Below are 27,638 nucleotides of genomic sequence, written 5' to 3' on the forward strand. Positions count from 1 at the left end.
TGTTTCTATTATTACTAAATCAAACCGTAAGCAGCACCAATGCAGTTGCATATGGGCTAATGAACAGTCTAAATGTGTAAGAAGACAGCTGTACCAAAGACCGGCTCCATAATGTTGGATCCTTGTATCCCTCCTCAGGCCTCCGTCCTCCCCGTCCCAGCGGTGTAAAGTGTACACCCAGAAGGGCGTGATGCCGGCAACGCCCCCTCTGTCCTCACACACTCTGGCTCAAGACCAGACCACAGATACTTTGACTTCAGACAGTATGCATCTTTCTATGTTTATGCTTTGGATATGCTTTAGAGTACTGTGAGTACTATTGGAACTGCTTAAGTCTTAATGATGTATAAACAGTCTGTTATTGGGCATCCATAAATGCATCTAAATCCTGCTTGTAATGTAAAGAGACTGTTTTATTATAGCACTTTTCTAGTCTTAACAACTACTCAAAGTGCTTTTAGATAGTATAGGAACCATTTACTATTCACACACTGTGCCGTACAAGGTGCCACCTGCTCATCAGATAAACACTCACACATGTACACTCCAATTGGTGAATTGTCCAAGGACACTTTGACATGGGACTGCAGGGCAAAGGATGGAACTACCAACCTTCCGATTGGCAGGCGACTGCTCTACCACTGAGCTGATGCTGTTTTATGTCACTTTTACAAGGCAATAATAGAGTCTACATACATATAAACTGTAGTCACATACACAGTGCCTGAGCACAACACTATTTATTAGTTAAATAAGCAGGGTTTCCAAATTGGCATTGGCATAGTGTGAAGCCAATTTCCTTGTATTGTGCAAGTGGAAAACAAAATTAATTACAATGTGTGTTTTTGATTCTGCAGACAGTTTGGCTGTAGACAGCGGCCGATCCTCCACAGGTTCCCTATTGTCCAGGACCTCCCCAGTGGGCATGAGCCCGCAAGTCCGAGAGCCAACTCAGTCTCTGTCTGCCAGCCTGGGATCAGCTGAGACACTGTGTGACGATGACGTCCCCCCAATACCCCTGGACACGCACAGGGATGGTGAGTTGCAGTAAAACATTGCTATTTTACACAAGGAGGGGAGTAAGATGGACAAATAAGTCATATGAGTCATATGCAAAAACAGAGGAACAATTATGAAGACAAATCTGAACAGCTAGGAAATGAACGAAGTTTCCACAAATGTGGTAACTTGGTTATCATGCTCTCCTCCACTTGCAGCCTCAGGACCAGCAGTATCCGTAGGAACAGTTGGATCCCTCTCACTTGGGGAGGATGAACTAGTGTACACTGTGGCTTCTGGAGGCGATGAGGACCTTGATGTGACAGCTCTAATGGACACTCAGGGTCTTACCTGTCATCCTACGAGCATCATTAGCTTTAAAAGCGACTGTTACTCCATCTCTGCCTTTGCCTTGGGCTCTCAATCCGTCTGCGGTACTGCTGAGGATGGAGCTGTGGAGGATTATCACATGCTTGCAGGTCCTGCAACAACCTCAGGGGTTACAGATGTTGTTGCCATGGCAGAGGTTAGTGTGACTGACTTTGCTTTGAACAGCGACTACGATCATTTTGCATGTGGATATGTGTCCTAAACTAGAGTTAATGTTCACACATATGGATTTGATATGGTTTTAACCATACATATGGATTTGATATGGTTTTAACCATAAGAACCAAATACTGAACAATACCTACCAAAAGCCACAGAATAGGGCTGTGGGGCCAACATGGCTGCCACTGATGGGAAATTCTGTCTCATCATTGGCATTGTCTGATTGGCTGATGGATGCAATGAGTCCATTATTTGGGTCTATAAGCCTATCAATCTCCAAGTAATCAAATGTATACAGTTTTTGTAAAACATAAATCATTATTTTGGGGATTTGAAGATGCCGTACCCAATTGAATTGTGTCCTGTTGTAGGTGGCCATGGCTAAGCTGCGGATAGAAGGTGAAGCCTTAGCCACAATGTCTAACTGTGGTTCACCCATCTCCTCCTGGATGAGTGATCTGAGCATGGGCAGTGAAGCTGACCAGTCTCTCCACAGCTTCAGTCAGTCCCTGAGCCAGCAAGGGGAGGCCCTGGCTGAACCTGAACCCAACCACAGCCTTTTGTTTGGAGTGGAGGGACTGGGTGGTTGTGAAAGCTGTGGCAGCCCGAGAAGAGGGAGTCTGGAAGGACAGGTGGTGCTGTCAGAAAACGGGAGTGATAAGGCAACTCCAACAAAAGACAGGCTGAGGAAACTGCCTCCATCCATGGCTAAAACTAACATCCAAATTCTCAAAGGACCTAGTAACCTCTCCCCCTTCAAGACCACCATCAGTGTGCACCCATGTGTGACTGTCAAACCCATGGTTATACAGGAACCAACGTTTTTCTCTTCGCCTACCAAGAGCAGCTTAATGAAAGACCCAGGCAAATTTAATGCACCACTTTTAGCTTCTATTTCAAGTGAGATGAGCTTTGAAGACCCCTGGTTGAAGCGTGGCATGGAGGAGGAAAGGTCCAGGGAGCTTGTATGTGAAGTAAAGTCAGAGAAGAGGGACGTTGAGCATTCAAATAGTCAGACTGGAGCTGGGACCGGAGACCACAGGAGCTTCTGCAAGGACGGTAAGGAGGGCCGGACCGGGATAATTGTTTAGGTCGGGAATCAAACGTCAGGCTAGGCCAATCTCCACATATTCACAACAGACCGCATATACTGTAACCGCTTTGTAAAATTTCTCTTGGTTTTATTATTAAACACAAATAATGCCTATCAAATGCCAATTATCTGTCAGTGAATAGTTAGTCAACTGCAGTTCCATAATTAAGGCTACAAGAATGAATAGTGTTTGTTTTGCACCTGGCTTTTCCTCAGAGCTCACTGGACTTCTGTTGATTATCATGGAGCTGTGGTAGCTCTGAGTAAGAGGAGAGTCTACAAGTTTTGTTCTTCATTATTTCAAAACATAGACGCACCTTGGGAAGCGTATAGTTGTTTTTTAAATACTGAACTTTCAGGCCAATCAGCTGACTGATGGCCAGTCTAGGCCTGATGGAAAGAAACCGTAAAATATGATGAAGGAATGTAAAAGATTTACAGGCTTCTTAAAATTAAGTTGATGTTCCCTTTTAACAGCTATTCTTCCATCACCAGGTGGGGATCATGGCAGCTCTAGTTCAGGTGGTGAGGTTGTGTCGTCTCCAGATTCCTTTAAAAGAGTGGTGGATGGCTGTGAGATGGTTGCTGTTGTTGCCCATGGAGAAAGTCTGACTAGTATCTACAGCCCAGATATCCACCGTACTGCCAGTCTTCCCCGCGGCTGGCATCGTCTCAACCGCCACGACGGCTTGGACAATGGAAACGAGTACCGTAATCTTGGCGTCACCAGTTCAACTCCCTGCAGTCCCCGCGCCACACTTGACCGCAGAGGATCAACTGGAAAACAGGGCTTTTTCTCCCACAAGAAGGGGGGAATCCCACCTCTGCCGCCGGTACGGAAGTCAAGCCTCGACCAGCGGAACAGGGCAGCCAGCCCTCTCCACCAACCCAGCCATGGAGTCTCATTACTGGGCAGCTCAATAGATGATGCAGGGCTCATCAGACAACGAGGCTCAAGCATAGACAGTAGCAGACTTTTCAGCGCCAAGTTGGAACAGCTTGCAAACAGAACCAACTCTCTGGGTCGAGCCCACAGCTCCCACAGTGGTTCACACCACTATGACTGCTTCTCTCTGGAGAGAGGGGGGAGCCTGAGAGGAGGAGGAGGAGGAGGAGGAGGAGGAGGAGGAGGAGGGAGTGAAGGGGGACAGCACCATGCCTCGTACTGGGCGCAGCCTCACCCGTACTGGACCAGTGTCTTCTCCTACTGGAAACACCAGCGGCTTCACTTTCAGTGCCAGTCCTGGTCCAAGTTGCGCTCCACAGTCACCAGCCAAAGTCAACGGCCAGTCAAAGATCTCAGCAGTCAGTAAGCTGCTGATGACCAGCAGTCCTAAGGCCAGGAGTCTGTCTGCATCCAGCACAAAGACTCTCAGCTTCTCCACCAAGTCTTTAAGCCAAGCGTCCAGCCGCAGCTCCAGCCTTCCTCCTAATGGAAAGGTAGGACGGAATATTTCTTTACTGCAAATAAAAACCATTTTAACAACTGTAAACTATGACTCTGCTCATCAGACAAAAACTACATGAACCACGCAGTTTTAACAACTGCAAGACCTTCCTCATTGTGCACTTTTAGCTTTACACAAGAATCCCATTCATCAATAACTCAAAGCAAATAAGCGGTCATGGCCTCCGTCTCTTCTTCCATCCACCTAAGCTATTTATCTGTTTCCTCAGCCCCAGAGCTCAGTCCAGAGCCCTCTGCAGCAGCAGGGACCTTCCCCTGGATCCTGGTCTACACAGTCTTTGAGCCGCAGTCGAGGGGGAAGCCTGGCTGCCAAGCTGCCTCTCCGGGCTGTCAACGGTCGAATCTCAGAGCTCCTCCAGGGAAGTGCAGGCTCTCGTTCCAGGAGTCATGCTCAGGGAAGTGGCTCAGATCCAGCAGAGGAAAGAGGAGTTGGAGTGGCAAGGTTAGTCAGTTTTACTTGATGTTCCTTTACATTTCAAGCATTTAGTAGGGAATCTTATACATAGAAAATTACACCAGGCGTGAGATTCATAAAGCACTTTATATAAATTCAGTTAATTACATGATGTAATGATGTGCAAGTTTCTATGCATTAGACACCATTCATGTGTAAAATAAGAATATCATCAATAACAGAGCTGGCATGACAACATCCTGAATGTCTAAGGTGCAATAAGGGACGCCATTCCCTTTGCTCTCTGCAGTCAACAATTAACCAAAAAGGCAAAATGTCAAAATAATCTGTAACTGGGTTCAGCATTTTTTTTCATCCTACTTTCATGTTCTCAGTGGAGGGGGAGCTGGAGCTGGAGCAGGAAGTGGTGGTGTTGGTGGAGGTGTCCTGGGAGAGGAGAAGGCAGCAGTGGTCCAAACACTCCCCTCCCCTTACAGCAAAATCACAGCTCCCAGAAAACCACATCGCTGCAGCAGTGGCCATGCTAGTGACAACAGGTTGAATCCTAAGTTCATTGAGAAATGTCAAAATTTAAAGGGCCCATGACATGGTGCTTTTTTTATATAGACCTTAGTAGTCCCCCAATACCATATCTGAAGTCTCTTTTACCAAAATTCAGCCTTGGTGCAGAATTGCAGCCACTAGAGCTAGTCCCACAATGAGCTTTTCTTAGGACGTGCCATTTCTGAGTCTGTAGCTTTTGAGGAGGAGAGAGGGGGGGGCAAGGTGGAGGCTGGGGATGTGGCCTTGACCAACTGCCACTTTGCTTGTTGGAAAGCCATGATTTATCTCTCTCATGGGTGTGCCAAATTCTCTGGGCGGGCAAAGCAGAGAAAGGGGAGGTAACCTTGCCCCTTATAACCTCATAAGGGGCAAGATTGAAGATCGGCCCATCTGAGCTTTCATTTTCTCAAAAGGCAGAGCAGGATACCCAGGGCTCGGTATGCACCTATCGCTGTTTCTATCCACTGGGGGACCATAGGTAGGCTGGGGGAACACATATTAATGTTAAAAAACCTCAAGTGAAATTTTCATGCCATGGGACCTTTAAATTACTCACAAAATACTTTTGGTGCTGCTTAAAACATTTTATTTTATGATTTCACCTATAACTGTGTTTTCATTCTGCATCTAACAGCAGCGTACTGAGTGGTGAGCTCCCCCCGGCCATGGGGAAGACAGCCTTGTTTTACCACAGTGGAGGCAGCAGCGGCTATGAAAGCATGCTGAGAGACAGCAGCGAGAACACAGGAAGCACCTCCTCCGCTCAGGACTCTCTTAGTGAGCACAGCTCAGCCACCACCTCCTCCAGACGGAGCTCCAAGAGCAGCAAGAAGAGCAGGAGCAACACAGGTCACAAACAAACCTTTAAATCTATTTTCTTCATGTTGCTTTAACGATGTTTTCACTTAATTGAATTTGGGATATCATAAAGGCTCACAAGAAACGCATGTAAAAATTTAAAGCGGCCGGCTTACTCTTGTTTACAGGGGGGGAAATTCATAATCTTACTTACTCAGTAGAGCTACAGCATCCCTTAATTTAATATGACAAATCTATGAGTGTTATCTAAATAATACATGCAAGTTATTAACCTACAAACACCCCGTGAGAGCACAAACTCCACAAAATCAAATGAGAACTGCACTCATGGTTAGTTATTCATGAAATAATGATTGCACTTCTCAAGAACCTAAACTATTCTTATATTATAAGAGATGAAAGCTTTGACAAAATGTGATTAGAAGACTGCTAAAGCTAAAAAAAAATAATAATAATAGAAAGCTAAGAAAGGAAGCTAGAACTGATAGAATTAACTAGAAATACTTCTGTGGAGGAGAATCCATTGGTACAGTATAAAGAGAAAGCAATGAACAGGTCAGGGAAAAGTGAAGGAAGCTGTGGCTGCAGAAAGAGGTTGCAGGTAGGAAAGGTGACCCTGACCACCCATCTGTGAAATGGTAAGGGGAATGTGCTGGTGTGGGCTGTAATGAATATATATTCACCAGAACAGCACAGCTAATGTACCCGCCAAATTACACTTACCACGAGGGTGGATATGTGCATAAAATCAAATTGGACAGAGGCAGCTCTTCCTGGTGTGTCTCTGATTATTATTTTAAATTGGAGTAATCTTTTCCATCCACGTGTAGGATGCAGCCTCACCTCCTGCCACGCAGCATGAAGCCTGGATTTACCTTCATTTTCCTTTTAACCACTGATTCTGCGCTTCAAAGAGAACATTGACTGTCAAACTGTCACAGAAACACAGAAAGGATTACTCTAGTTTGTTGCACATAAATACAACAATTCAGTCCCAATTCAAGCAGATAGAATATAAATAGTAAAAATGGACAGATGTGCCACATACTAAAGCAACATATGAAGATGTTAGCCCAGAATTTAATCAGCTGAATCTCCTTTCTGGCTTGATTTACATTAGATTCACCAACTCTTCCATGTCTTTACCTATCCTCGTCTTTTTTTCCTCTATTCCTTTCAAACATTCGTCCAACTCTCTCCCCCTGCAGACCCTCATTCTTTCTCTGTTCTGTATTTTTCGCTTTCTACTACATAATGAAATACTAATGACTCTGACCTTTCTGTGGCACACTGAGACCAAAAGACAGCTGCGACCTCATTAAAATCACCACTTTCTCTACCTTCTCTCTCTTTCTCTCGTTCACTTTATCCCTCAGTTACTGGTGAATCTGATAACTCTCATTCCTACATGGCTGGCAATTTCTATGCAAAGCATGTGTGCATGTATGAGTATGTGTGTTCATTCTAGCGTAGTGGGCAGATTAGAGAGTGGCCTGCTGGTCTTATCTGTGGGCTTCATGAACAGAGATTAAAACTTTTTATCTCACGTCACACCCAATTATCTGTTTTCAGTTCCCATTCTGCTTGTTCAATCACTCAATATTTTTCTTTTATCCTTTCCTTTGTGCCTCCCTCCAGTGATTGATCCATATCCCTCTCTTTTCTCTACCAACTATGATTTCTTTCCTCAGCTAATAATATTCTGCATTTATATCCATGTGCCATCTTCCTGTTTTCCCCTATATGAAACTTATTCTAAGGCAAGCAAATGGTAAATAGTGAACAAGTAAGGAGATCCCTGTAGAGCACAAGGACACATAAGTTGTACTGGCTGTGTCTACTGTGTGTTGATGCATTTACGGTGCAGCTGAAAATGTGTTTTTTTTAATCTTGTTTACCTTTTCATCCTGAATGGTCCTATGAACTATTAGGCCATGCGGGCCCAACAATACATATGCATTATGTTACATTAAAGGTATTCGTTGACATTTAGCAAATTATGTTATTTTGCAGAGAATTAGATGAGAGGATCAATACCACTCTCATATCTGTCTGTTCAATATAAGGCTCCAGACATTAGCCGTTAGCTTAGCATAAAGACAGCTGGCCTGATTCTATCCAAATATGCCTATCAGCACCTCTAATGATCACTAATTAGGACGTTAAATGTCATTATTTAATTTGTTGTTATGTGCTATTTTGGTTGAGCACAGTGACTTCCTAGAGCTGTGAGGTTGCCAGGTATTGATCTTTTCAAGTTACTATCGGAAAGAAAGCAAATAAGTGTACTTCGAAAAATCACAAACAATTTAAAGTTTAATGGTATAAACTAGAAAGATAAAGCCAATTAAGTATCACACAATGCCTAATACTTAATAAATGAAAAAGAGTTGGGAGGCTGCAATCACCAAATGGGTTTCTATGTCTGGAAACACTCTGGTGATGTGTAACACTGTTTTTGTCTTCATCGTATTTATTCTTTCAGGCCTCCAGCGTCGTCGTCTGATCCCAGCACTGACCTTGGACTCTTCCTCCTCCTCACCTTCTCACCGCTCCTCCAAACAGACTGTCACTTCCTCTTCTTCCTCCTCCTCCAGCCCAGGTGCATGCTGGGTAGATGGCCCACTGGGGCCCCCAACTCCCTCAAACCTCCGGGGCACGACGGCAACTACAGAAACCTTCGAGATCAAGGTGTACGAGATAGATGACGTTGAGCGACTGCAGAAGAGGAGAGACAAAGGAGGGAGTAAGGTGAGAGAGAAAAAGGAGGAGAGTGAGGCATGGGTGAGAGGAGCTACATCATTGATAAGGGTGCACTTTAACAATAACTGGACCACATTTCAGATTGTTGGCTAGTGCTTTAAGTGTATCCATCCTAAAAGAAATACAGAGAGAATGTTCCCCCCAAAATAGGATTTTTCACCAGTCTTCCCCACACCTCTGTGGATGTCAGTATTCAGATGGGTCTAGTTAAAGGTAAAGAAGGCTGTGACTTTGAGAGAATTGGAAACATGGCAGGTGCAGATCAGACTAAAATTCTCCAATCTCCATTGGTAAAAGACATATTCACATACGGTCCGGCTAAAGTCAGAAAAAAAAGGGTCATATAAGGCTAGGAAAAGGGGGGAGGAAGAAAGACAAACTAACAGTGTGGACAGTTGGAAACAAAAGACAGAGCAAAGAAAGCAGGTAAGGGTTAACGAAAGGAGAAATGATGTGAAGAAAATATACTGCACAGTGGTCGTGTGAAGGAGAATGAGAAATGGATGTGGGAGAGAGAATTAAAGAAGGGCGAGAGCCAAGGAGCCGAGAAAGAGGCCCAGAGGGTAGGAGGCATATTGCACTCTATGTCAAATAAATTGATTTGATGAATAATAGTTGTGGGACACATCAAAAACCAATACGTGTAGGACAAGAGGAGGAAGCTGGAGAAGAAAAGACAGAAACATAGGAAGTGAAGGGACCAGAGCTACTGCATGTGTTAAGGAAAAAACGTAAAAATAAAAAAAGTAAAGATTTTCATGATGTGAATGAATCAACATTAACACTGTGTTCTGTATGTACAGTGAGCTTTTATTTTCAATAAATCTACATTATATTTCCCGCTGTTACTGTATTTTTAGAGAGTATAAAAAGCCCCCAGATTTAGCAGAATAGTGTGAAACTCGTGAAATTGTTGCAAATTAGTGCATGGTGTTTTTGGGTTTCCACTCTTAAACCTTTTTGTATTCAGGGGAGGGAGCATTGTGAGCTTTGGGAAAGAGGGTGAGAGAGAAAACCATGAAATATAGATTTTCCCTACAGCCGGCATTAAGAAAGCCACTTAACCCCCGACTGCTCCAGTGAAGCTGCTCAATGTCCGAAAGCACTCGATTGCGGCCACACCGAGGGTCGATGAGGTGCGAACGAATGTAACCGTGTGAATGTTAAGCAGGCTGTTTAAGGCTGTGTTTCACAACACAATCCTGGATTATCCTCCCAAATAAATAAAGGGGAATTCAATCCATGTCTGCCTGTCTGTCCTCTGTGTGTGTGTCAGGAGGTGGTGTATGTCAGTGCCAAGCTCCGTCTGTTGGAACACCGTCAGCAGAGAATCAGTGAAGTCAGAGCCAAGTACCAGGGTCTGAAGAAGGAGCTGGAACAAACCAAACAGCACCTGATGCTGGAGGCGCACAAATGGACCACCGAGTGTAAGTAGGCCTCTTGACACATCAGGGAGTGGGTGTGTGTGTGTGTGTGTTGTGTGTGTGTGTGTGTGTGTGTGTGTGTGTGTGTGTGTGTGTGTGTGTGTGTGTGTGTGTCTTATCGTGTATTCTCCACCAGTGGTTCTTGACAAGTTAGAAAATTTTTGTATGATCTGATTGACTGGATATGATATTATCCATAGAAGTTATCAAGCATATTCTCTCTAATACTTCTTGCCTATTTTTGAAATTCAAGAGAACTTACATATTCAGAGTGTAGTGGCAGTTTCATCAAATGGTTCTGTTCACACCTATACTTTATATATAATAAATTGCTTTCTAAAAACAAGGTATTTAAAGAACACGGCTGGTGTTATTCTATAGTTTTTATATTGTCAACAAATCCAGTGAAAACACATTAAAACCAATAAAGCGTTAGTCTGACTCAATGGCTCCTTGTGAAGATGCATGTTTAGAAAGGGGTCACAAATGTAAAGCTTCACATTTAAAAAGGCTTAGCAATTTCCTAAAACAACTTGGCGCTGTTTTTTAGCAAACTTTACTCAAACAGGAGTAACTAGTTTTTTGGGGACTATTTCCCATCTTACGATTTAAGATCAAAATAAAAAATAGTGCCTGTATTCACTGTAATGAATAAACATGTATTGTTTTTGGACAACAATGGAGATTTATGACAGAGGAATAAAATAAAGCTTTGGATACACACAATCCTTGTTAGTGGGATGAATTTCTCAATGGTCTTGGTCTTTTCATGGAATTTGTTGATAATAACAAAAACATAGAATATCACCAGATTTAAACAAATAGTCATATTCTCATAAACAAAGTACGTACATATAACAGTGTTTTAGCAAATTGTGTCACCTTCATATCTCTGCTTGTCTGTCCATGTTCAGTTGAGCTACAGCAGGCCTACGAAGTCGACTCACTGGAGTATTTGGAAGCTCTGGAGATCGTGACGAACAAACTGGAGACCAGAGTCAACTTTTGCAAAGCCCACCTCATGATGATCACCTGCTTCGACGTGTCCTCAAGACATCGGTAGACAGATGGAGGGATGGAGAGCTGGAGGACGGAGAGGCAGATACACAGCTACAGTCAATTAGAGGTTGATATTTGGACCCTTTACCCTTTAATAATACAAATCTAAACCCATAAAAAAACTCCTAAAGAAGTACATCTTATTGGATGACTGGAAAGTTGGAAGGAAGGATACAGGAATGGACCCACCACTCGATCCAGCATGTTATCCTTACGTCTCCTCCTGATGTAAGTAGGCAGAAGGACAGACGGACGGAGAGATGGAGGGATAAAAGGAATCGAGATATATAGAGATATTTAACAGGCCAACAGACAGATGAGTCCCAGTATTTTTTTCTTTGGGCTTGACAACAACCTCAAAAACATTGAACAGCATCAAATGAGCGGGCCACTTTGCAGATAAATATAGCAGCCCCAAGAGGCAGAGCGACGGTTCAGAGTCTAAAAAGAAACAAGAGACCATGGTTTTTCAGAACAATTACACTGCTTAGACACCTCTTAAAGTCGAACATTTAAGGAATGTATGGAGAGAAAAGGAGTGGAGAGAGGAACAAAAACTGCCATTTTTTAAACAAAGAAGAATAAAAAAGAGGTGCAGGAGAGGAGAAGAACAACTTCTCATCTTCTATCATTTTAGAAGAGCATTTTTTAGAGTTCAATTGTGAGCCATTGGCTGTAAATAGTGTGCTGACTACAGCATGGCCTGGTGTTGTGCAGTTAATAAAAGAGACTGACCAAGAGAAAGACAGAAGGACAAAGAAAAATGATTTAGATAAGTGCCTTGTGAACATATCATTTCAAATACCAAGACCAATTCTCTTTCTCTCTGAATTTGTGTACATGCAGTATGTTTGGTGCTACCATATAAAAAAGACCACAAAAGATCAGTGTTTTTAGAAACTCTTTGAATTTATAGCCATTTTTTGGAATGTGATGTTTAACTGTGGGTCAATGTTTCACTATATCATAAACAAGCCAATACTGTATGTTTGAATGGTCTTTGGCACACTGATGAGAGATGAGACTAAATTTAAACTAACAGTTAAACATGACCTACAGAACATGGAGACTTACACCAAGTCCACCTCTAAAACAACAGCATGTTGCAAGGACCAAAAACTATTAGAAAGATGTACATTACTTTTCCAGGACACAGAGTTATGTGTATTTAAACCAAGAAATACAACGCTGGTTTATTGTGCAGTTGTATTTAACTTGACCCACAAATAGAGCACATCTGAGTTTTGACCTTCTGGGGACCGTATGTTTCCCCTGATACAGGTGATTGCTTTTTCATGTTCACAAAGCAATGAAACGTCTGAGTCACACAGGAGTGGAAATGAAAATGTTTTTTCTCTGATCCTTGTTAAGTAAATTGATCGATTGACTTGACTGTCTGTTATTTGTATCTGTGTTGTTCTGCTCTATTCTAAAAGAAACTGAATGATTTGTCAATGTGTGTTTTATATTAAGGTATCCTTTTTATTTGAGTACAATGGGGCCATGTAGAGACTACGCTAGTAAGAGAGAGGAAATAGATTATATAGATATTTAACAGATATTCAACAGTAAATTGTGAGGAAGACAGGCATGGGATAAGTCCATTGATACAGTGTTAAAATGTCCTATTTTTAAGGCCTGTATTATTGAAAGTATTAAATTTAAACTGGAAATACTATGTATGTGGGACTACAATTATGGTTGTGGGCTATTTAAATAGTTCCAGTATTGTCTTTTATGAAAATGACAGACATTATAAAGGAACAATTAAAAAATTATAGATATATAAAGGAATGATATAGGACTAAGGAAAAGAAAAGGATGATGACCAAATTAAGAGGCATAGATCTCTGCCTGGTTCCATTTGTTTTTGGAGAAATAGCAACAGGATTTGTTAATATTATCATCTATGGTGCTTGAGATGTTTATGATCTAAATGTTTGTACAAATATAAATATATGAAAGAGCCCGTTTCCCTCTGAAATACAGAACAATACCTTTCCACTGCTTCTTCTCCATCGCTGTCATCACGTATGTTGTTCATCACCCCTCTCCCTCTGAATGGCTCTAGCCCAGCAAGCAGAGAGCATTCTGGGAGGTCCTGTTTGTTGTCTGAGAGGTAAAACGAGGAATAGACACCTGACTGTAACATTGGTATGATTTGTCAAAAGCATTGTAGTGCTAAATTTACTTTAATTATCCTAATAGAACAGAATCACATAAACAGTTAATGATTTTAAATGTGTTGATGATCTCATGGCTGTAAAGAGGTACCACTGTACTAGTCATTTATGGCGTTGTGGTGTACACCTGCAGAGACAGCCACAACTTAATCTAGTGGGAAATTACCTTAGAAACTGAGCTGCTTTTGACAGACTGGACCTAAGAAGCCTTTTCCCACAGGAGGTGGGCAAACTAGCCCTGTGAATCCTCCTTATGCTTCATGTTTTTATCTCCCAGTTTACCGTGCCTGTCATGAATGACGGTTTATTTATTTGCGCTACAAGCAGTCGCTTATTAATGTTCTTATTTATTTTTTACACCTTATGATCTTAAAAGTTACTATGCATTTAAGAAAAAAATAACTGTAAATACTTGCCCATGTCATATATAAATATATATACTGTACACATTTCATAAATACACTCATCTTTATTTTATATATACAGTATGTTCTGTTGATTTCCTTTGCTCCTGTTGTTCCTATTGGAGATTTGAGTGGGTTTCCTAAAATATTCACATCCAGGGTAGCTATGTAGTTATAGACACGAACTTAAAAATGATTTTACTTTTCTTCTCTTTTTTTATACACGTGATGAAGAAAACTGTTGTTTTAAGTGAAATGCCAGTTTATTCTACATTATTAAAGGCCTTGTGCAATTAGCAGTGGATGTTTCGGGAACCCCAACCTCTGGATGAGCTAATTTGCCTGTACTTGTTCCCAGATTTACAGATTTAAGATGCTATGTGTGAGTTTTCGTGTCACTGCCAAAATCTACTGTGGTACCGCTTAATTCAAGCAATTATTGCGACAAACAAGCCTAAGGTTTTGGTGGCTCCACATTGTTTTATAGCTAACATAACAACCTTTCACAAATACGGGTTTCTGTTTCATCAGAGGCAACCGTGCTAAAGGGACGCACTCTTTGTCAGGTGCTTTAAATAATGTGATTCACAAAAGGTTTTATCAGGTTGTAGGGCAAAAAATGTATGTATGTGCTTGTCATGTGTTTGCTGGAGCATTCGAAAATTAGAATGTGTTTTCTGGAAACCTGACACATAGCATCTTTAAGTTTTTAAGCAGTATTGTGTGTTAAAGTCTGGGTCAGACCACATTTTACAGCAACAGATTATATCAGTAGCAGTAAGACAATTTTAGATTAGACCAGTTCTGAGACATTAAAAAGTATCTTCATAACTGATTAAAAGAAATGTTTGTCAGTTAAACGTATCAATTTGTTAAGTATAAAAACAAGTTATTTCCTATGAGAATTACCCAGCATTACCACACATGATCAGTGCAAACCGGGGAATGTAAAGTGTCTTCTAAAGATTTACTGTTTCTGAGAAATGTGGTCTGACACATTGTGTTGATGGAAGAGCAAGATGGAGGGATGTAAATAAAGAAATGTATTGAAAGAGTTTCCCATCTGATTCTTCATTCTTTAAAATAGAATAGTCAACAAAGTACAGCATGGGGTCCATCCCAACCCCAATTGAAATGCCCACATTTTGAATTATAGTGATACATATCATAAACGTAATATGTCTACTGGAAATAGAGCTGCAAGGCAGCCAAAGAATGACTTCAAACTGCTCCATACACAGTGAAATAAAAGTAATTTATAGCAAAACCATATCTGTGATAGGGAAAATGTAATTTTAATACATGAACTGCAGAACATCAGCCTCTTTGCTGATGACTTCTTCACTGGCAACCTCTTCTGCTGGAGTTAACAGTGTGTGCATAAAGTTTCATCCTGCTTAGTTGACTTAATAGAGGATAAGAAAATCTGTTTTGGGATTGTTTTGAGAGTCCTATTAAAATGAGGTAAATCCAACTTTAGGACCAATTTTCTTGTCATGAAACTTTGTAAATATAAATGTTTTAGTTTAAAATACTGGTCGGAGGTATACATACCCTTTTTAAACTCCCATAAGGCATGCAGATTTTTATAATTAAAGCCATATCTTCTGGATTCTGGTATAACTTAGCACCTGATAAAGTTTTGGCCTAATTCATATTAAAAACCAAAAGTCAATATCTTCACGATGTTAGAAATGCAGGTTCTCATTTCATTCAGGAAATAACCTGTTTGATTGCTTGAGAGATGATTTATAGAAATGTTCTCTATGCTATTCTAACAGAGGGTAAGCTTATAGTGAGGATTTGGGGCTATTAATCTCTAAGGCCGCATTGAACCCATCGTCAGGATGCAAATCCTGAATCCAGGAAATAACTGGCCTTATAATAAAATCTGCCTGCCTCAAGGGAATTTAACATAGGGTATGTATACTTATGACCTGTATTTTAAATAAGAACATTATTTATTACAATACTTTTCATTCAAAGAAAATTGGGGTCCTTAAAGGTTGGATTTTACCTCATTTTTTAATTTAGGTATTAAAATAAATTTCCAAAACATGATTTTTTTATTCCTCTTTTTAGGGCAACTTAAGCATGTGTATGTAAACTTTTGAGCACCACTGTACATATGAGGTTTAAACCTTGTGTTGATTAGCTTCTATGGTTGACTTCTTTTTTTTTTGGGGGGTGGGGGGGGGGGGGGGGGGGGGGGAATTTTGATGATCTAGTTATTTCTGTCGCTCCTGTCTATTCTGTCTCAGTCAGTTGAGTTGGCCTGGAAACATAATCCTGTGGATGGTCAGATGTCACTTTTTCACCGTCCAAAATGACATTGTATACCCAAACAAAAATAAGCATAACTCTCTCAGGGACTGCTGGTATTAAACCTTCAACACATAATAGTCATTTTGGCTAATGAATTCCAGTTAGTTAAAAACAAAAAAGTAAATATATTGGAGTATTTTGGAGAAAACAATGTTCCACTCCCAAAACTCAAGGAAAGGTAGACTCTTAGATTGTGTGCCTGTTAGATATCAACTAGTTTTCTACTGTATGTGTGTGAGACAGAGAGAGTATACCTTTACAGCTGTAGGCAGCTTCCTAGATGACATATTGCCCTGTTGAGCCTGCTTTGATCACCCACGCAGCAGGAAACAGGAAAGAGATGAAGGAAGGAATAGTAGGCAGAGGGAGAGAATAGATGAGAGAAGAGAGGAGAATAAAGGTAGCAAAAGGGAAATGTGGGAAAAGAAGGTGACAAGTGAGAAAGAATAGGAATAAGGGATTACATTTTAGAAGAGTGGGAGAATAAAGAGAGAGAGAAAGAGAGAGAGAGAGAGAGAGAGAGAGAGAGAGAGAAAGAGAGGGGTGGTGTGGAAGGGCTGAAAGGTGCAGGAAAGATAAGATGGGTGAGGTTAGGGAGGACAAAACAGGGAGACAGGTGGATAACTTGAATTGATATATGATAAATGTTAACAACAATAAAGTATGGGCCAAATTTAAATGTTAACCTGATGATGGAGCTAGATGAAAAGTCAAAATAACCAAAGTGATAACAATTCATCCTGAAGGGAATGTGAATGGCAAGCCATCCAATAGTTGTTAAGACATTTCCCTCAAAACCACAAATGTCAACCACAATAATTAATGCCAATAATCCAGTCTGGAGAAAAGTGATGGATGGGCCGACTGATAAACAGAAAACTCCATAGAGCTATGGCGCTACCCTGGCTAAAATCACTACAAAAGAAAAATGCAATTTTCATATTGTAGTAAATTTATATTGTTTCCGGGAAGCTGCAATAGAGGCAGTTACTCTTCAGCTCAATAGTCCTCTGGTTTAAAGAACCTGCTCTGATTATGAAAGAGCCCAATCAAAGATGAAAGGTGGAAATGATGAGGAGATGGGAAAGGTGTGAGGTTAACATAGAGATATGGTTTTGCTTAGTTTTTTTTTGTTTTGTTTTTTAAATCTAAATAAAGATTACTCGGAAATATATGGTGATATCCATTAACTCCTTATCACTGAACCCTGAAACACTGGAAGATAATCAAGAAGCGTTACCGGGGGATACAATCTACCGTCTCTGGCTGTTAATACAACTTGGAAAAGCAGCATCTCTTTGTGTGAGGAATGAGCAGCTGAAAAGGGAGAAGAGAAAGTCAACTGCCAACAGGTGTTTTTGACCTATTAAAGACTAAACGTGTAATTTTATGAAGTGGCATATTGATGTGTTAAATTTAACAATTTGACGAACTGATTAAAAAATACTTAATAAAACCTTCAAAGAAATGTTTGGCATTGGATTTTGAATACAGATTGTGGAATTAAATAAGGGCACAAACAGGCAAAAAATGAAGATACAGAGGAAGGGAGATATAAAGTGATACACACACAGAGAGAGGGAATGCCCGCAAAATGAGAGTGAAAATTTTAAATGTTGGAGAGCAAATGGCAGAAGGGTAGGTGAATAACGATGAGATAATGCCACTTGGTGTCACTTCTGCGATTGGGTCAGGCTGCTGGCAATGACACACAGTGAATATAATTTAAAACCTTTGGGGAGTTAGAGACAGAAAATGGGGGAGAGAGAGACAGTGAGCGGCAGAGAGGCAGAGACAGGGTTATGGTTAAGCGATTGTAAATATAATTTGATGGCCGTTAAGAGAGGAGAAAGGGAGAGGGTGAGAGACAGAAAGAAACAGAGCCAACGAAGTAATGGAGGTGGGAAGAGTATTGTCCAGCAGGACAGCCGGACAGACTCTTCCACAGACCATTCAATCCACCAGATTCATTACGGCACAACTCCATTCAATATTCAAGATACAATTAATGAAAGCCTTTCTCTATAAAAGCAATACATTAAAAAAACTTATACATATATAATATGTTTATGCTAAATAACAGTGAATAGAGAAAATTTGACTGCTGACTAATCCAGGAAGGATGAAGGATTTGTGGAAAAGAAAAAGCTTTTAGAAATATAAATATAAAACATAATATGACTCTAATCCTTCCATAGCCCATAGAAATACAAACACACACAGGGTTTCCCTCTCAGAGGAAATGCTGTCATCAGTTTGCAAAGGGTAGACTTTTGGGATTAACATGGGAAGTAAATGTGTGTGTGTGTGTGTGTGTTGTGTGTGGTGTGTGTGTGTGTGTGTGTGTGTGTGTGTGGTGTGTTTTGTGTTTAAAACCACCACATGGAATCACCACATTCCATTACAGACACACTCAGGGATTAACTTGTAACACACAAAACAGGGATTAACATGGGAAGTGTGTGTGATGGATATGTGTAGAAGAAAGATGGACGTTTGAAAACTTGACTTTAGTAAAACAACACATGCACGCTCACAGACACACACACACTCACAACAACTGTGGTCATGAGATCAGCCATCTAGATAATACGTAAAGATTAAAACCAGGAGACAGGCCAGTTAAAATTCTCTCTCCTCTCAACACACACACACACACACACCCACACACACACACACACACACACACACACACACACACACACACACACACACCACACACACACACACACACACACCTTTGTTAATAAACTGAAAGGAAAAATAGGAATATTTCTAAGTATCTTTAGGTGCAGAATAAAAAAATTATACATTGTGTTAATTAGTAGGCATATTTTTAACTGTGGACAAAGCCAGGCTGCTTTCCAAACTTCCAGTCTTTACTGCATGCTAAGCTTGGCTATTAACCTCCCAGTTCTAGCTCTGTAGTAATGCACAAACATGATATTTATATTAATCTTACTCTTAAAAAAGAATGCAAATATCAGCAAGCACAAAATGTTGAATTATTCCTTTAAAGGGATTTTTAGTGGATAAAGTAGACAACGCTCCCCGTTACTGTGCCAGGATCATCATATTCCAATCCTATACTAAAGTTAATGACCTGCAAAATTTTCAAAAAACAGACATTCCCATCAGCCTCAGATTTCCTTTGTGTTTAGTGCTAATCACCAAATATTAGCATCTAAACTAGCTTCCAGTTCAAAGCACCCCTGTGCCTACAGTAGGTACCGCCTCACAGAGCCACTAGTGTGGCTGTAGACGTTTGTCTTGTTTAACTGGGTAGAACAAATCTTAACTAATTTCATTCAGCTTTTACAAAATGCAAAATAAATGTCAAAGCAAGACAATCCTGCAAGAAAAAGAAAAATAAGTTTGTGAATGTACTGATTTCAATTCAATACATTCAATTATTGTCAAAGCAAGACAATTCCTGATTAACTATGTTACAAAAAGACAAATCAGTCTGTGAATATACCGATTTCAATTCAATACATTCATCAGATGAAAGTACAATTACAGTAGGCAAAATGTATATTTCTCTAATTTCTCTCATTAATTTGATTATTGGGACTGATTGATACACTAAAATATCAAGGGACTGGTATGGTTGTGTTGGGATGTGACATGTGGTTGTGTGTCTCCGTCTTGTTGTGGCAAGGTTTGACAGGAACATCAGGGACCATGACAGAAATAAGTCCTGGATTTTGACGCATTATCCCTGATGATGTCTGCTACGCTAGTCTTTTTTTTACTACTGTACTCTGTACTGTAATTTTGTCAAATAAATGAAAGACTGTATGAAAATGGAAGTGAAATTAGTCCACTAAGTTCAATGTACAGTTGCGAGTCCAGTAGAAGTTTTTTGTCTTTGCGCTCGTGTCTCATTGCTTGCTGGATGACTGTTGAACCATCTCGGTACGACATTCCTCCATCCTCGTCAACAGGTCGGTGGTCATGGGGTGATTGTCACCGTGGGTGGGCTTTATGACCTGATAGGCCTGGGAAAGTTGAAATGAACAAGGATAACGAGTCTTAGCTGGCATTCCTGGTATTACTAGAACAATGTAGGTTGGTGCTGTAGTTGAACCAGGATGTAACTCTACAAAATCGAATAGATGTATGAAAAGGATCGTTATTAATATTATATTATTATTTGAATGTAACTCATGTTTACAACCTGTCTGATCACATCTTTCTTACATGTCTCCAGAACTCAGCAATTAACTGTCATTTACAAGTTATCCTGTTTGTAACTATTTCATCCCTCATACCTGTTTGAATGTGTCCAAAGCGTCCTCAATATGTTCCAGGTAATGTTGCAGCTTTCCAACTCTCATCAGCTGGACCCCATGGACCGGATGGGGATCAGGGTAGTATTGGCTTTAAAATAAAAAAGGAGAGAGAAATGGAAGATGGAGAGATATGTGTGAAATATAATGTTTTCTGTTGGCTTGGTGCAACTTTAGATCTCTCAATTTAATGAGAATAATTATTATTGTTTTTACTCCTATTATGCTGTTGTTGATGTATTTTTATTTAAATTCTTATTCCCCCATACTGTTTGCAGAAAAGATTTTTGTAAAACCAAACAGAGACGTACATTACATCATACATCTTACATTGTATTACATCAGAGAATCTTCTGTAATGTATAAACTATCCATTGATCTATTCATTTTCTGCCACTTATTGAGGCCCAGGTCAAGTCAGCAGGCTAAGCCAGGCATCCTGGAGAATCCATCATGATTTACTGCCAAAAATGCAGCTTTCAACAGCTCTCCCTCTGGTTATACACCACTGGATGGCTTCTATCAACGGTCCTGTCACCCCAAATTGCCCCGAGTAGTCCCACACTAGACGCCCAAAGGGACACAACGTAACAACATGTAGGCTGGGTTGCCAAACTTTCTCTACATCTCCAGTATCCTCACAAGAGCTGGCCCGGTTTTGCATGACGAGAAATAATTCCACATCATTCCTTGAATCTGAGGTTCAACAATCTTCCTCAATCTCCCATCTAACACCTTGGCATAGTTGCACAGATAATTTAAGGAACACTCTCTGTGTGTGTGTTTTTTTTATAAATAGGAACCACCACAGGCACGTATGATTTCCACATGACATGAAAATATTGAGAACTGTTTCTAGGCAGCCACATCAAGATCAAGTCCACTCTTAAATGAAAGTGTAGCATGACTTTGAAAAATAAACACTTTTCCATTAGCTTAATTTTCCCTCTGTCACTCTGAAATTCTGAGGCCGTCCAATGACATTCACAGCATGGGCATCAGAAAACAAGATGGACAGGACTAATTTGCTTTGCCAGAAAGTGTGTGTATCCAAGTGTGCTGCATATTAGGGGTGGGAATCACCAGACACCTCCAGATACAGTATCATCACAATACTTAAGCCACTATACAATATTATTGCGATTTTAAACATATTGCAATATTCTGCGATCTGTTGCAATTTATAATATTTTTTTTCTTCCATTTTTATTTCTTCTAATTTTTCCCCAATTTGAATTAATGTCCCCAAAAGGAAACTTTGTCAACATCTGTTTTCTCTAAAAAGATACATTTCTCTGTTTGTTCATATCACTTCAATTGCTGCAAAATGGGAATGTCAAGCAGACAAACTGACCAACACATATACTATAAAAGATCAATATTTGGTGCCTGTGTTTCGACACAGTATTGCCACTGAAAATATCGCAATACTATGCTGTATCAATTTTTCCCCCCACCCCTAATGCATATACAAGTATGAGTGTGAGAAAGGAACCGTCTTAACAGCAAGAAAAAAAAAGAATATTTAAGTATGTGCAAGTGTCCATTATGGATTTCTCCAGTATACCTGCCTCAACCTGTGTGTGTGTGTGTGTGTGTGTGTGTGTGTGTGTGTGTGTGTGTGTGTGCGCGCGTGCGTGCATGCATGCATGCAGAACCATCTACGGTATGCACTTATTGGAAAGTTTAATTATTCTTCTGACTATATGCTCTGGATACAATTTATTCAATTTTTCTATTTGATTTCTAACAGTTACTGTTAGGGTTTTCCATTTCCAGGGTTTGTTCTATTGTCTTGTACCATGCTTGAAGATCTGGGGAAATTGTCACTTGCTTCAGTGCTGTTAAGCTGACCATTTTAAATATGTATCTGTCCCTCGCATTGATGTTGAGGTTTGTATTAAATCACAAAAGATTTACAGGTGTGACTGGAACTGTAATGTCAAGAATATATTTAATATCGCTCATTACCTTTTACCAGAACACCTGAATTACTAAGCAAGTAAAAAATATGTGCATCTGATATGGATTGTATGTGGATTGAATAGATACTTGCTAATTTTAGGGTGCTTTTTGTTTTACATGTTTGTGTGTCTCAGTTTTCACTTTATATTAATTAATAAGCATCCTAAACTTTTCAGTGAATTCCTCAATTAATACTGCATATATTCCCATCATAGATGCTCAAAACAAACATGTAGAAAAAAAGTCAAACAAACGGTTTACTCTTACCACTTGTACTGTATGTACTGCTTCTGTGTAAGTGTATGCATGCATATACTGCTTATTATCTCTTTAACATACAGTACTGCCTACATAAATGTAAAAACACTAGTGCTGTCAAACTATTAAAATATTTAATCGCAATTAATCACATTAGTTTCTACACATTTTTACCTATTCTAAATGTCCCTTGACTTCTTCTTGTCCAATTATTTTTTTTCTCATTTTAACGCTCTTATCAACATGGAAAAGTGGATTGGCTTGCTTTTTTTAAATGTTTTTTTTTTTTTTTAATTAAAAACAACATTGGCATATAGCTTACTGTAGTGTTCAATTTCACACGTAACATTCTCACTTGGAGCAATTAATGTTTCACAATGTAACACTGTCCATCAATAAAAAGGGTGAAAAGCTGTGAGCTTGGCCATCAAGTGGTATTCCAGACTGGACGTGCTGCAATGAACGCTCAGCGACAAAACACACAGATGACTTTGGTCTTGTCAACGGAACCATTTGGCAACTTTTAAAAAGTAAACTTTCCATCCAGAATCTCATTGGCATCCAATTTGTCGTCTTGCGCTCGCCATCTACTTAAAACGTAACGTTAATACTCATTGGCCGGCTCGCAAGCCCAAACAAGCGTGTGCAGCGTGGCTGTTGTTTTGTCTCCAGTCTAGCTAGATCCGTTATGGTGTTGTAGTTTTTCTAACGTTACTAGTTGTTGCAACAGCATGTGAAAAAACTACCAAGTTTGCTAGGCCAAAAAGAACGTTAATCTTGCGATAAAAAAAATCTGTTAAAATGTTTTTGCGTTTAACTGACAGCACTAATAAACACACATGCTTTTGAAAGACCATTCACACACAAAGAGCTGGGATATTCCTTGTCCTGCAAAGACCAATACACACCAGGGACCTTTAGGAAGCAGCTTTGTTGGTGGTAAACACTGGAGCTCTCAAAACACTCATTTACCTGACTCTACTTCTTTTCTTCTTCATCCCACTCCTCTAATCTCTCCTTCCTTTTCCCACCTGTTCATATGTGTGCTTTGTGCCCTGCTAGCTGCAGTGATTAAAGTTGGTGACATTGGTTGGTTGCTTGCTTTTTCTTTCCTCTGCTGCGCTCTACTAATTCCTCTCCTCCACTCTACCTCTGCCGCCCTCTTACTGTACGTCTCCCCTCTGTTTCATGTTCCTTCGCACTCTCAGCTGTAAAATTACATTTAATTGCTCGCTGACATAGCATAATAATACACCAATTTGCGTGTGTGTGCGTGTGCGCGCACACACACACACACACACACACAGACACACACACACACACACACACACACACACACACGTAAATTACAGACAGATGAATACACACATGCATTTAGCATTAATGTAAAGTATGAGCATGCACACAAAAAGAAGATTAGTTTGAATCTATTTCACTCGCCATAACTTGGGGTATTTGCCAGATTTTGCTTCTCACCAGAGTAAACAAACCACAAGAGGGTTCAATTTGCTCTGAATTCAATCACATGTAAACACAAACTGCACTGCATCTGCCACTGTATTAACAAAGCATTCATCTTAAGTTATTTAAAAAGAAAATCTTTTTCTGAAGGGAAAATCAAAGTTAATGAACTTGTTGTGGCCACAGTCATTTAAAACTCTTTTACTTCTTTGATAATTTTCCAGCAGTTTTCACTCACAGGAAATTTAAAGACTAAATCAACAACATTAGTCTTCCATAAATAAAAGCAAGTCACATTCTTGATTTAATTACAAAGCCAGTGATTCAAGCTGCCATGACATACACATCAGCTGCAAACACACACATCAACACCAAACTCCAATTATATTTCCTCTTTGCATGTAAAATCACACAGCAATTAAAGTAATTTCATTAACTTGCTGTCTCCTGAATCCCCCCCCCCCCCCCCCCGAGAGTAAATTGAAGGGAATATGGTCTTGCCGTATGCCGCTAGTCAGAAAGCCATAGCTCTTGGCTAGGAGTAAAGAGAAATTAATAGTTGGGGGAAAGTGTAGCATTTCCAAGCAAATGCTGTGGAACTAATGAGGCTCTTGTTTGGAACAAAAGATCCATGGCCTGCTGAGGGAAACAAGGAATATCTTACTAACCAAAGAAGAACGAAAACACGGATGAAAGATTAGCTGTGAGTTTTCTCCTTAATTGTGTTTTGTTTTCTGTCCAGTACAACAGTAATTCCAGTCCAATATTTCCATAGTTTAGCAACTTTAGCATTGCCACACTTTTGCTTTAAAAAAAGAAGAACATTTACATTAAGTTTAAATCACAGTTTAACTATTTAGGAGACCTGTTTTTGGAATCCAGATAAAAGCCTCAACATTGCAGGATAGTCTATCAAGCCACAACCTTAACACAGTAATCTGCAACTTGGCTTCTAACTTCTTTGACTCATGCAAGATTGCATATGTCTGTTAGCTGTGAGCACGTCAACAATAGAGAGATGCTCCCTTCTCTTTGTTTCCTTTTAATAATTAAAGTGTAAATGTACCCAAGACCGCATTTTCTTTTAAGTGCTCATATTATGCTCATTTTCAGCTTTGATTAACCGTGTTTCTGTTGGAGATGGTAAGTCCCTTTGGGATGGGGACCTTGGGCCTTTTCACTTTGTAAACCTATAAAAAAATATATATGACACAATAAAGGAAAGGGAAAAGCCAAAACAATAATATGAGCAATTTAAATATGTTTCTTAAATTTTGTTTATAACATTTCTTAATCATCTTACAACCCCTCATATTTAACTTGGATCACACCTTGGATCTACAAAACCTTGGATCTACATTTACAATACATTCCAATGTCGATTTTAAAATCCAAACATTAACAGATAACACCTCAGGGGCTTTCTGCAACCAGACTATGAATTTCAAATCCGTTAAGGAAAAATCTGCCACTACCAGCAAACTAACAGTTTGTGGTTTCCAAAGCAGTACAGAAGTGACATGTTGGTAAATATTATTTTTTCACCTTCTTTTCGTAAAATTTTCTTTTTCTACTTCAATCATACTTTGTATTTCCTATGCTACCACAACCAAATCCATGAAGACTGACAGCATGGGTGTACTTCACCAATCCACCAAGGCCATAGGCAGTTTTAAAAATTCAGGGCTAATAAATGATGTGTTATTGGATTGGTGCATAGACTCGCATACTTGCCAATACCCAATCCAGCATTTAAGGCAGTATTAGAGGCATTAATACTGTTACTGGTATCAGAATACTCTACGTTTGGGGAAAAACACAACACTTGGCAACAAACTGCATCCAAAGAGGCAGCATAAATCAAAAATATTTGTTTTGGTGCTTTACTAGAGTGCAAGCTGTCACAAAAATACATGAATGCAACATCATGAACGTATGTGTGTGTGAACATACCTATAACAATAAAATATGTGCAGCATGGAGACATTCAATAAACCAGGCGTGTACAGCCAGCAGCAGATGTGTATTGTTTGCACACAGGCACAGAGAAAAACCCTCTCTACACTGTACATCACAAACTACAGAGAGAAATTGAAAAAAGACCTGCAGAGAGAGTGAAAGAAGAAAGGAATACAGAATGAAGGGAAGGACAGGAGAAAAAGAGATAGAGAACTCCTGCAGCTATCTTTGCCATCTGAAGAGCCCAGAGGAAGATAGGAGATGAATATGTTAAATCTTCCTCCTAGAGTATGTTCACTTTCTCACTATTGTCTCCTAAATGTTTTTCTTTTTCATTGTTGTTCCCCTTCCGTGCCAAACTAATGATGATTGCATTCATAAAAGGTCCTTTTTGTGTCCACTTTCCTAATGTTATAGCTCACTCTTCAGTGGGCCAAAGAGTCATCTCCTCACTGTTGACACTCAGTCACCGCTTTCAGTGCTCGTTCTCCACTTCAAAACTTAAAAATAAGCATATAATGCATTATACGTTATCTCAACAGATCAGTATGATATACAAAGTTTTTCACACAATCATACTGACTCACCTGTAGACTTGAAGGGTTTTCTCCCCATATTCCGCAGCTTCCTCCCAGTGTCCCAGGTGAATGCAAGCATCTAGAGCCATGTCTGTCATTTGGAGTTTGTAAAGATTTTGATTGGGCACGTCACTGCCGACAGTCGATAGTAGATGACTACAGCCCTGTAATAGTGCTTGCCAATCTAGATGGTCACTTAAGGAAAAGTAACATTAAAACTGGATGCCCACAAAATGTGAAAATTAAAGCTGCACATCCATATCTCCTAAGGGAAATCTAACAGATGTATGAAAAATACTTGGTATAGATGATGAAAATCCATAAACTCTTTTGTCATTTATACTCTATCACCATGCATTTGTGAAGTAACCATACTAAAATATTTAGAAAACAAAATCATAATATGTCCAATAAAATATGTGCCTTAGGCTGGCCACAATAAAAGGCCACTCTAAAGTGCCTGACGCCATTAAATGTGAGCATTTACAAATTCAAGTTGGATATGACGACGAACTGCAGGCAGGTCCAGAGACAGAGACAGAGAGAGAGCGCCATAACACCAGATACTGGTACTGTAATGCTCCTAGTTAGTGTTTGTGAGGTCAGATGAAGGACAATGCCGGCTTTTTGAGTAAGAATGGTTGCTAGTGTTTTGGTCAAACAAGCCTATTTTGAGGTATGAAGTGTTTTAGTGGTTTGAGTGAGTTTTGGCAGTGAGATCAGCTGTTCGGCCAAGATATGTTGGTAATGCACTAAGAAGAGTTTTGGAAAAGTGGCTTCAGTATTGGTTGATGTTTAATAAGTAAGCAATCGGAAGAAAATAATCATTATCCAACAATACGGTAGATGATAAATGACGACAATGCTCAGTGTCCACTGGCTTCAGTGAATCTTGGAGGTAAAGGATACCCAACTCTGCTTTCAGTCCTTCAAGTCTGGGTAGAGCCTCCTTCAGTGGGCGCCATGTTGATTCTCTCCCTGACAGCATGAGTCCGTCCTAGGAAAAACAGGAGAAGGACAGCCTGAACATCGACACTGACAAAGTAGAGCTTAATGTGTAAACAAACACATTAATGTC

At 40.0% G+C, this 27,638-nt stretch overlaps 2 protein-coding genes across 2 annotated transcripts in view; one reads left to right on the forward strand and one right to left on the reverse strand.

Annotated features, from left to right (window-relative positions):
* The window catches only part of kif26ba (kinesin family member 26Ba), an 89,583-nt gene extending 74,806 nt beyond the window's left edge, over window positions 1-14,777 (forward strand). Inside the window, 12 exon segments of the mRNA XM_032516687.1 lie at window positions 139-263; window positions 858-1,037; window positions 1,218-1,525; window positions 1,923-2,610; window positions 3,140-3,753; window positions 3,755-4,084; window positions 4,322-4,554; window positions 4,902-5,063; window positions 5,705-5,919; window positions 8,375-8,640; window positions 9,929-10,079; window positions 10,991-14,777. Of these exon segments, the coding sequence (XP_032372578.1) occupies window positions 139-263; window positions 858-1,037; window positions 1,218-1,525; window positions 1,923-2,610; window positions 3,140-3,753; window positions 3,755-4,084; window positions 4,322-4,554; window positions 4,902-5,063; window positions 5,705-5,919; window positions 8,375-8,640; window positions 9,929-10,079; window positions 10,991-11,139 (3,421 nt within the window). The 3' untranslated portion in view covers window positions 11,140-14,777.
* Window positions 14,778-18,817: 4,040 nt separating this feature from the next.
* The window catches only part of smyd3 (SET and MYND domain containing 3), a 75,411-nt gene continuing 66,590 nt past the window's right edge, over window positions 18,818-27,638 (reverse strand). The window contains exons 9-12 of the mRNA XM_032516776.1: window positions 27,470-27,557; window positions 26,570-26,744; window positions 20,322-20,430; window positions 18,818-20,048 (exon numbers count right to left, since the gene is read on the reverse strand). Coding sequence (XP_032372667.1) covers window positions 19,932-20,048; window positions 20,322-20,430; window positions 26,570-26,744; window positions 27,470-27,557 — 489 coding nt within the window. The 3' untranslated portion in view covers window positions 18,818-19,931. The remainder of the gene's footprint in view (window positions 20,049-20,321; window positions 20,431-26,569; window positions 26,745-27,469; window positions 27,558-27,638) is intronic.

The sequence above is a fragment of the Etheostoma spectabile genome, chromosome 1 (genome assembly GCF_008692095.1).
Source record: "Etheostoma spectabile isolate EspeVRDwgs_2016 chromosome 1, UIUC_Espe_1.0, whole genome shotgun sequence".
NCBI classification, from domain to species: Eukaryota; Metazoa; Chordata; class Actinopteri; order Perciformes; family Percidae; genus Etheostoma; species Etheostoma spectabile.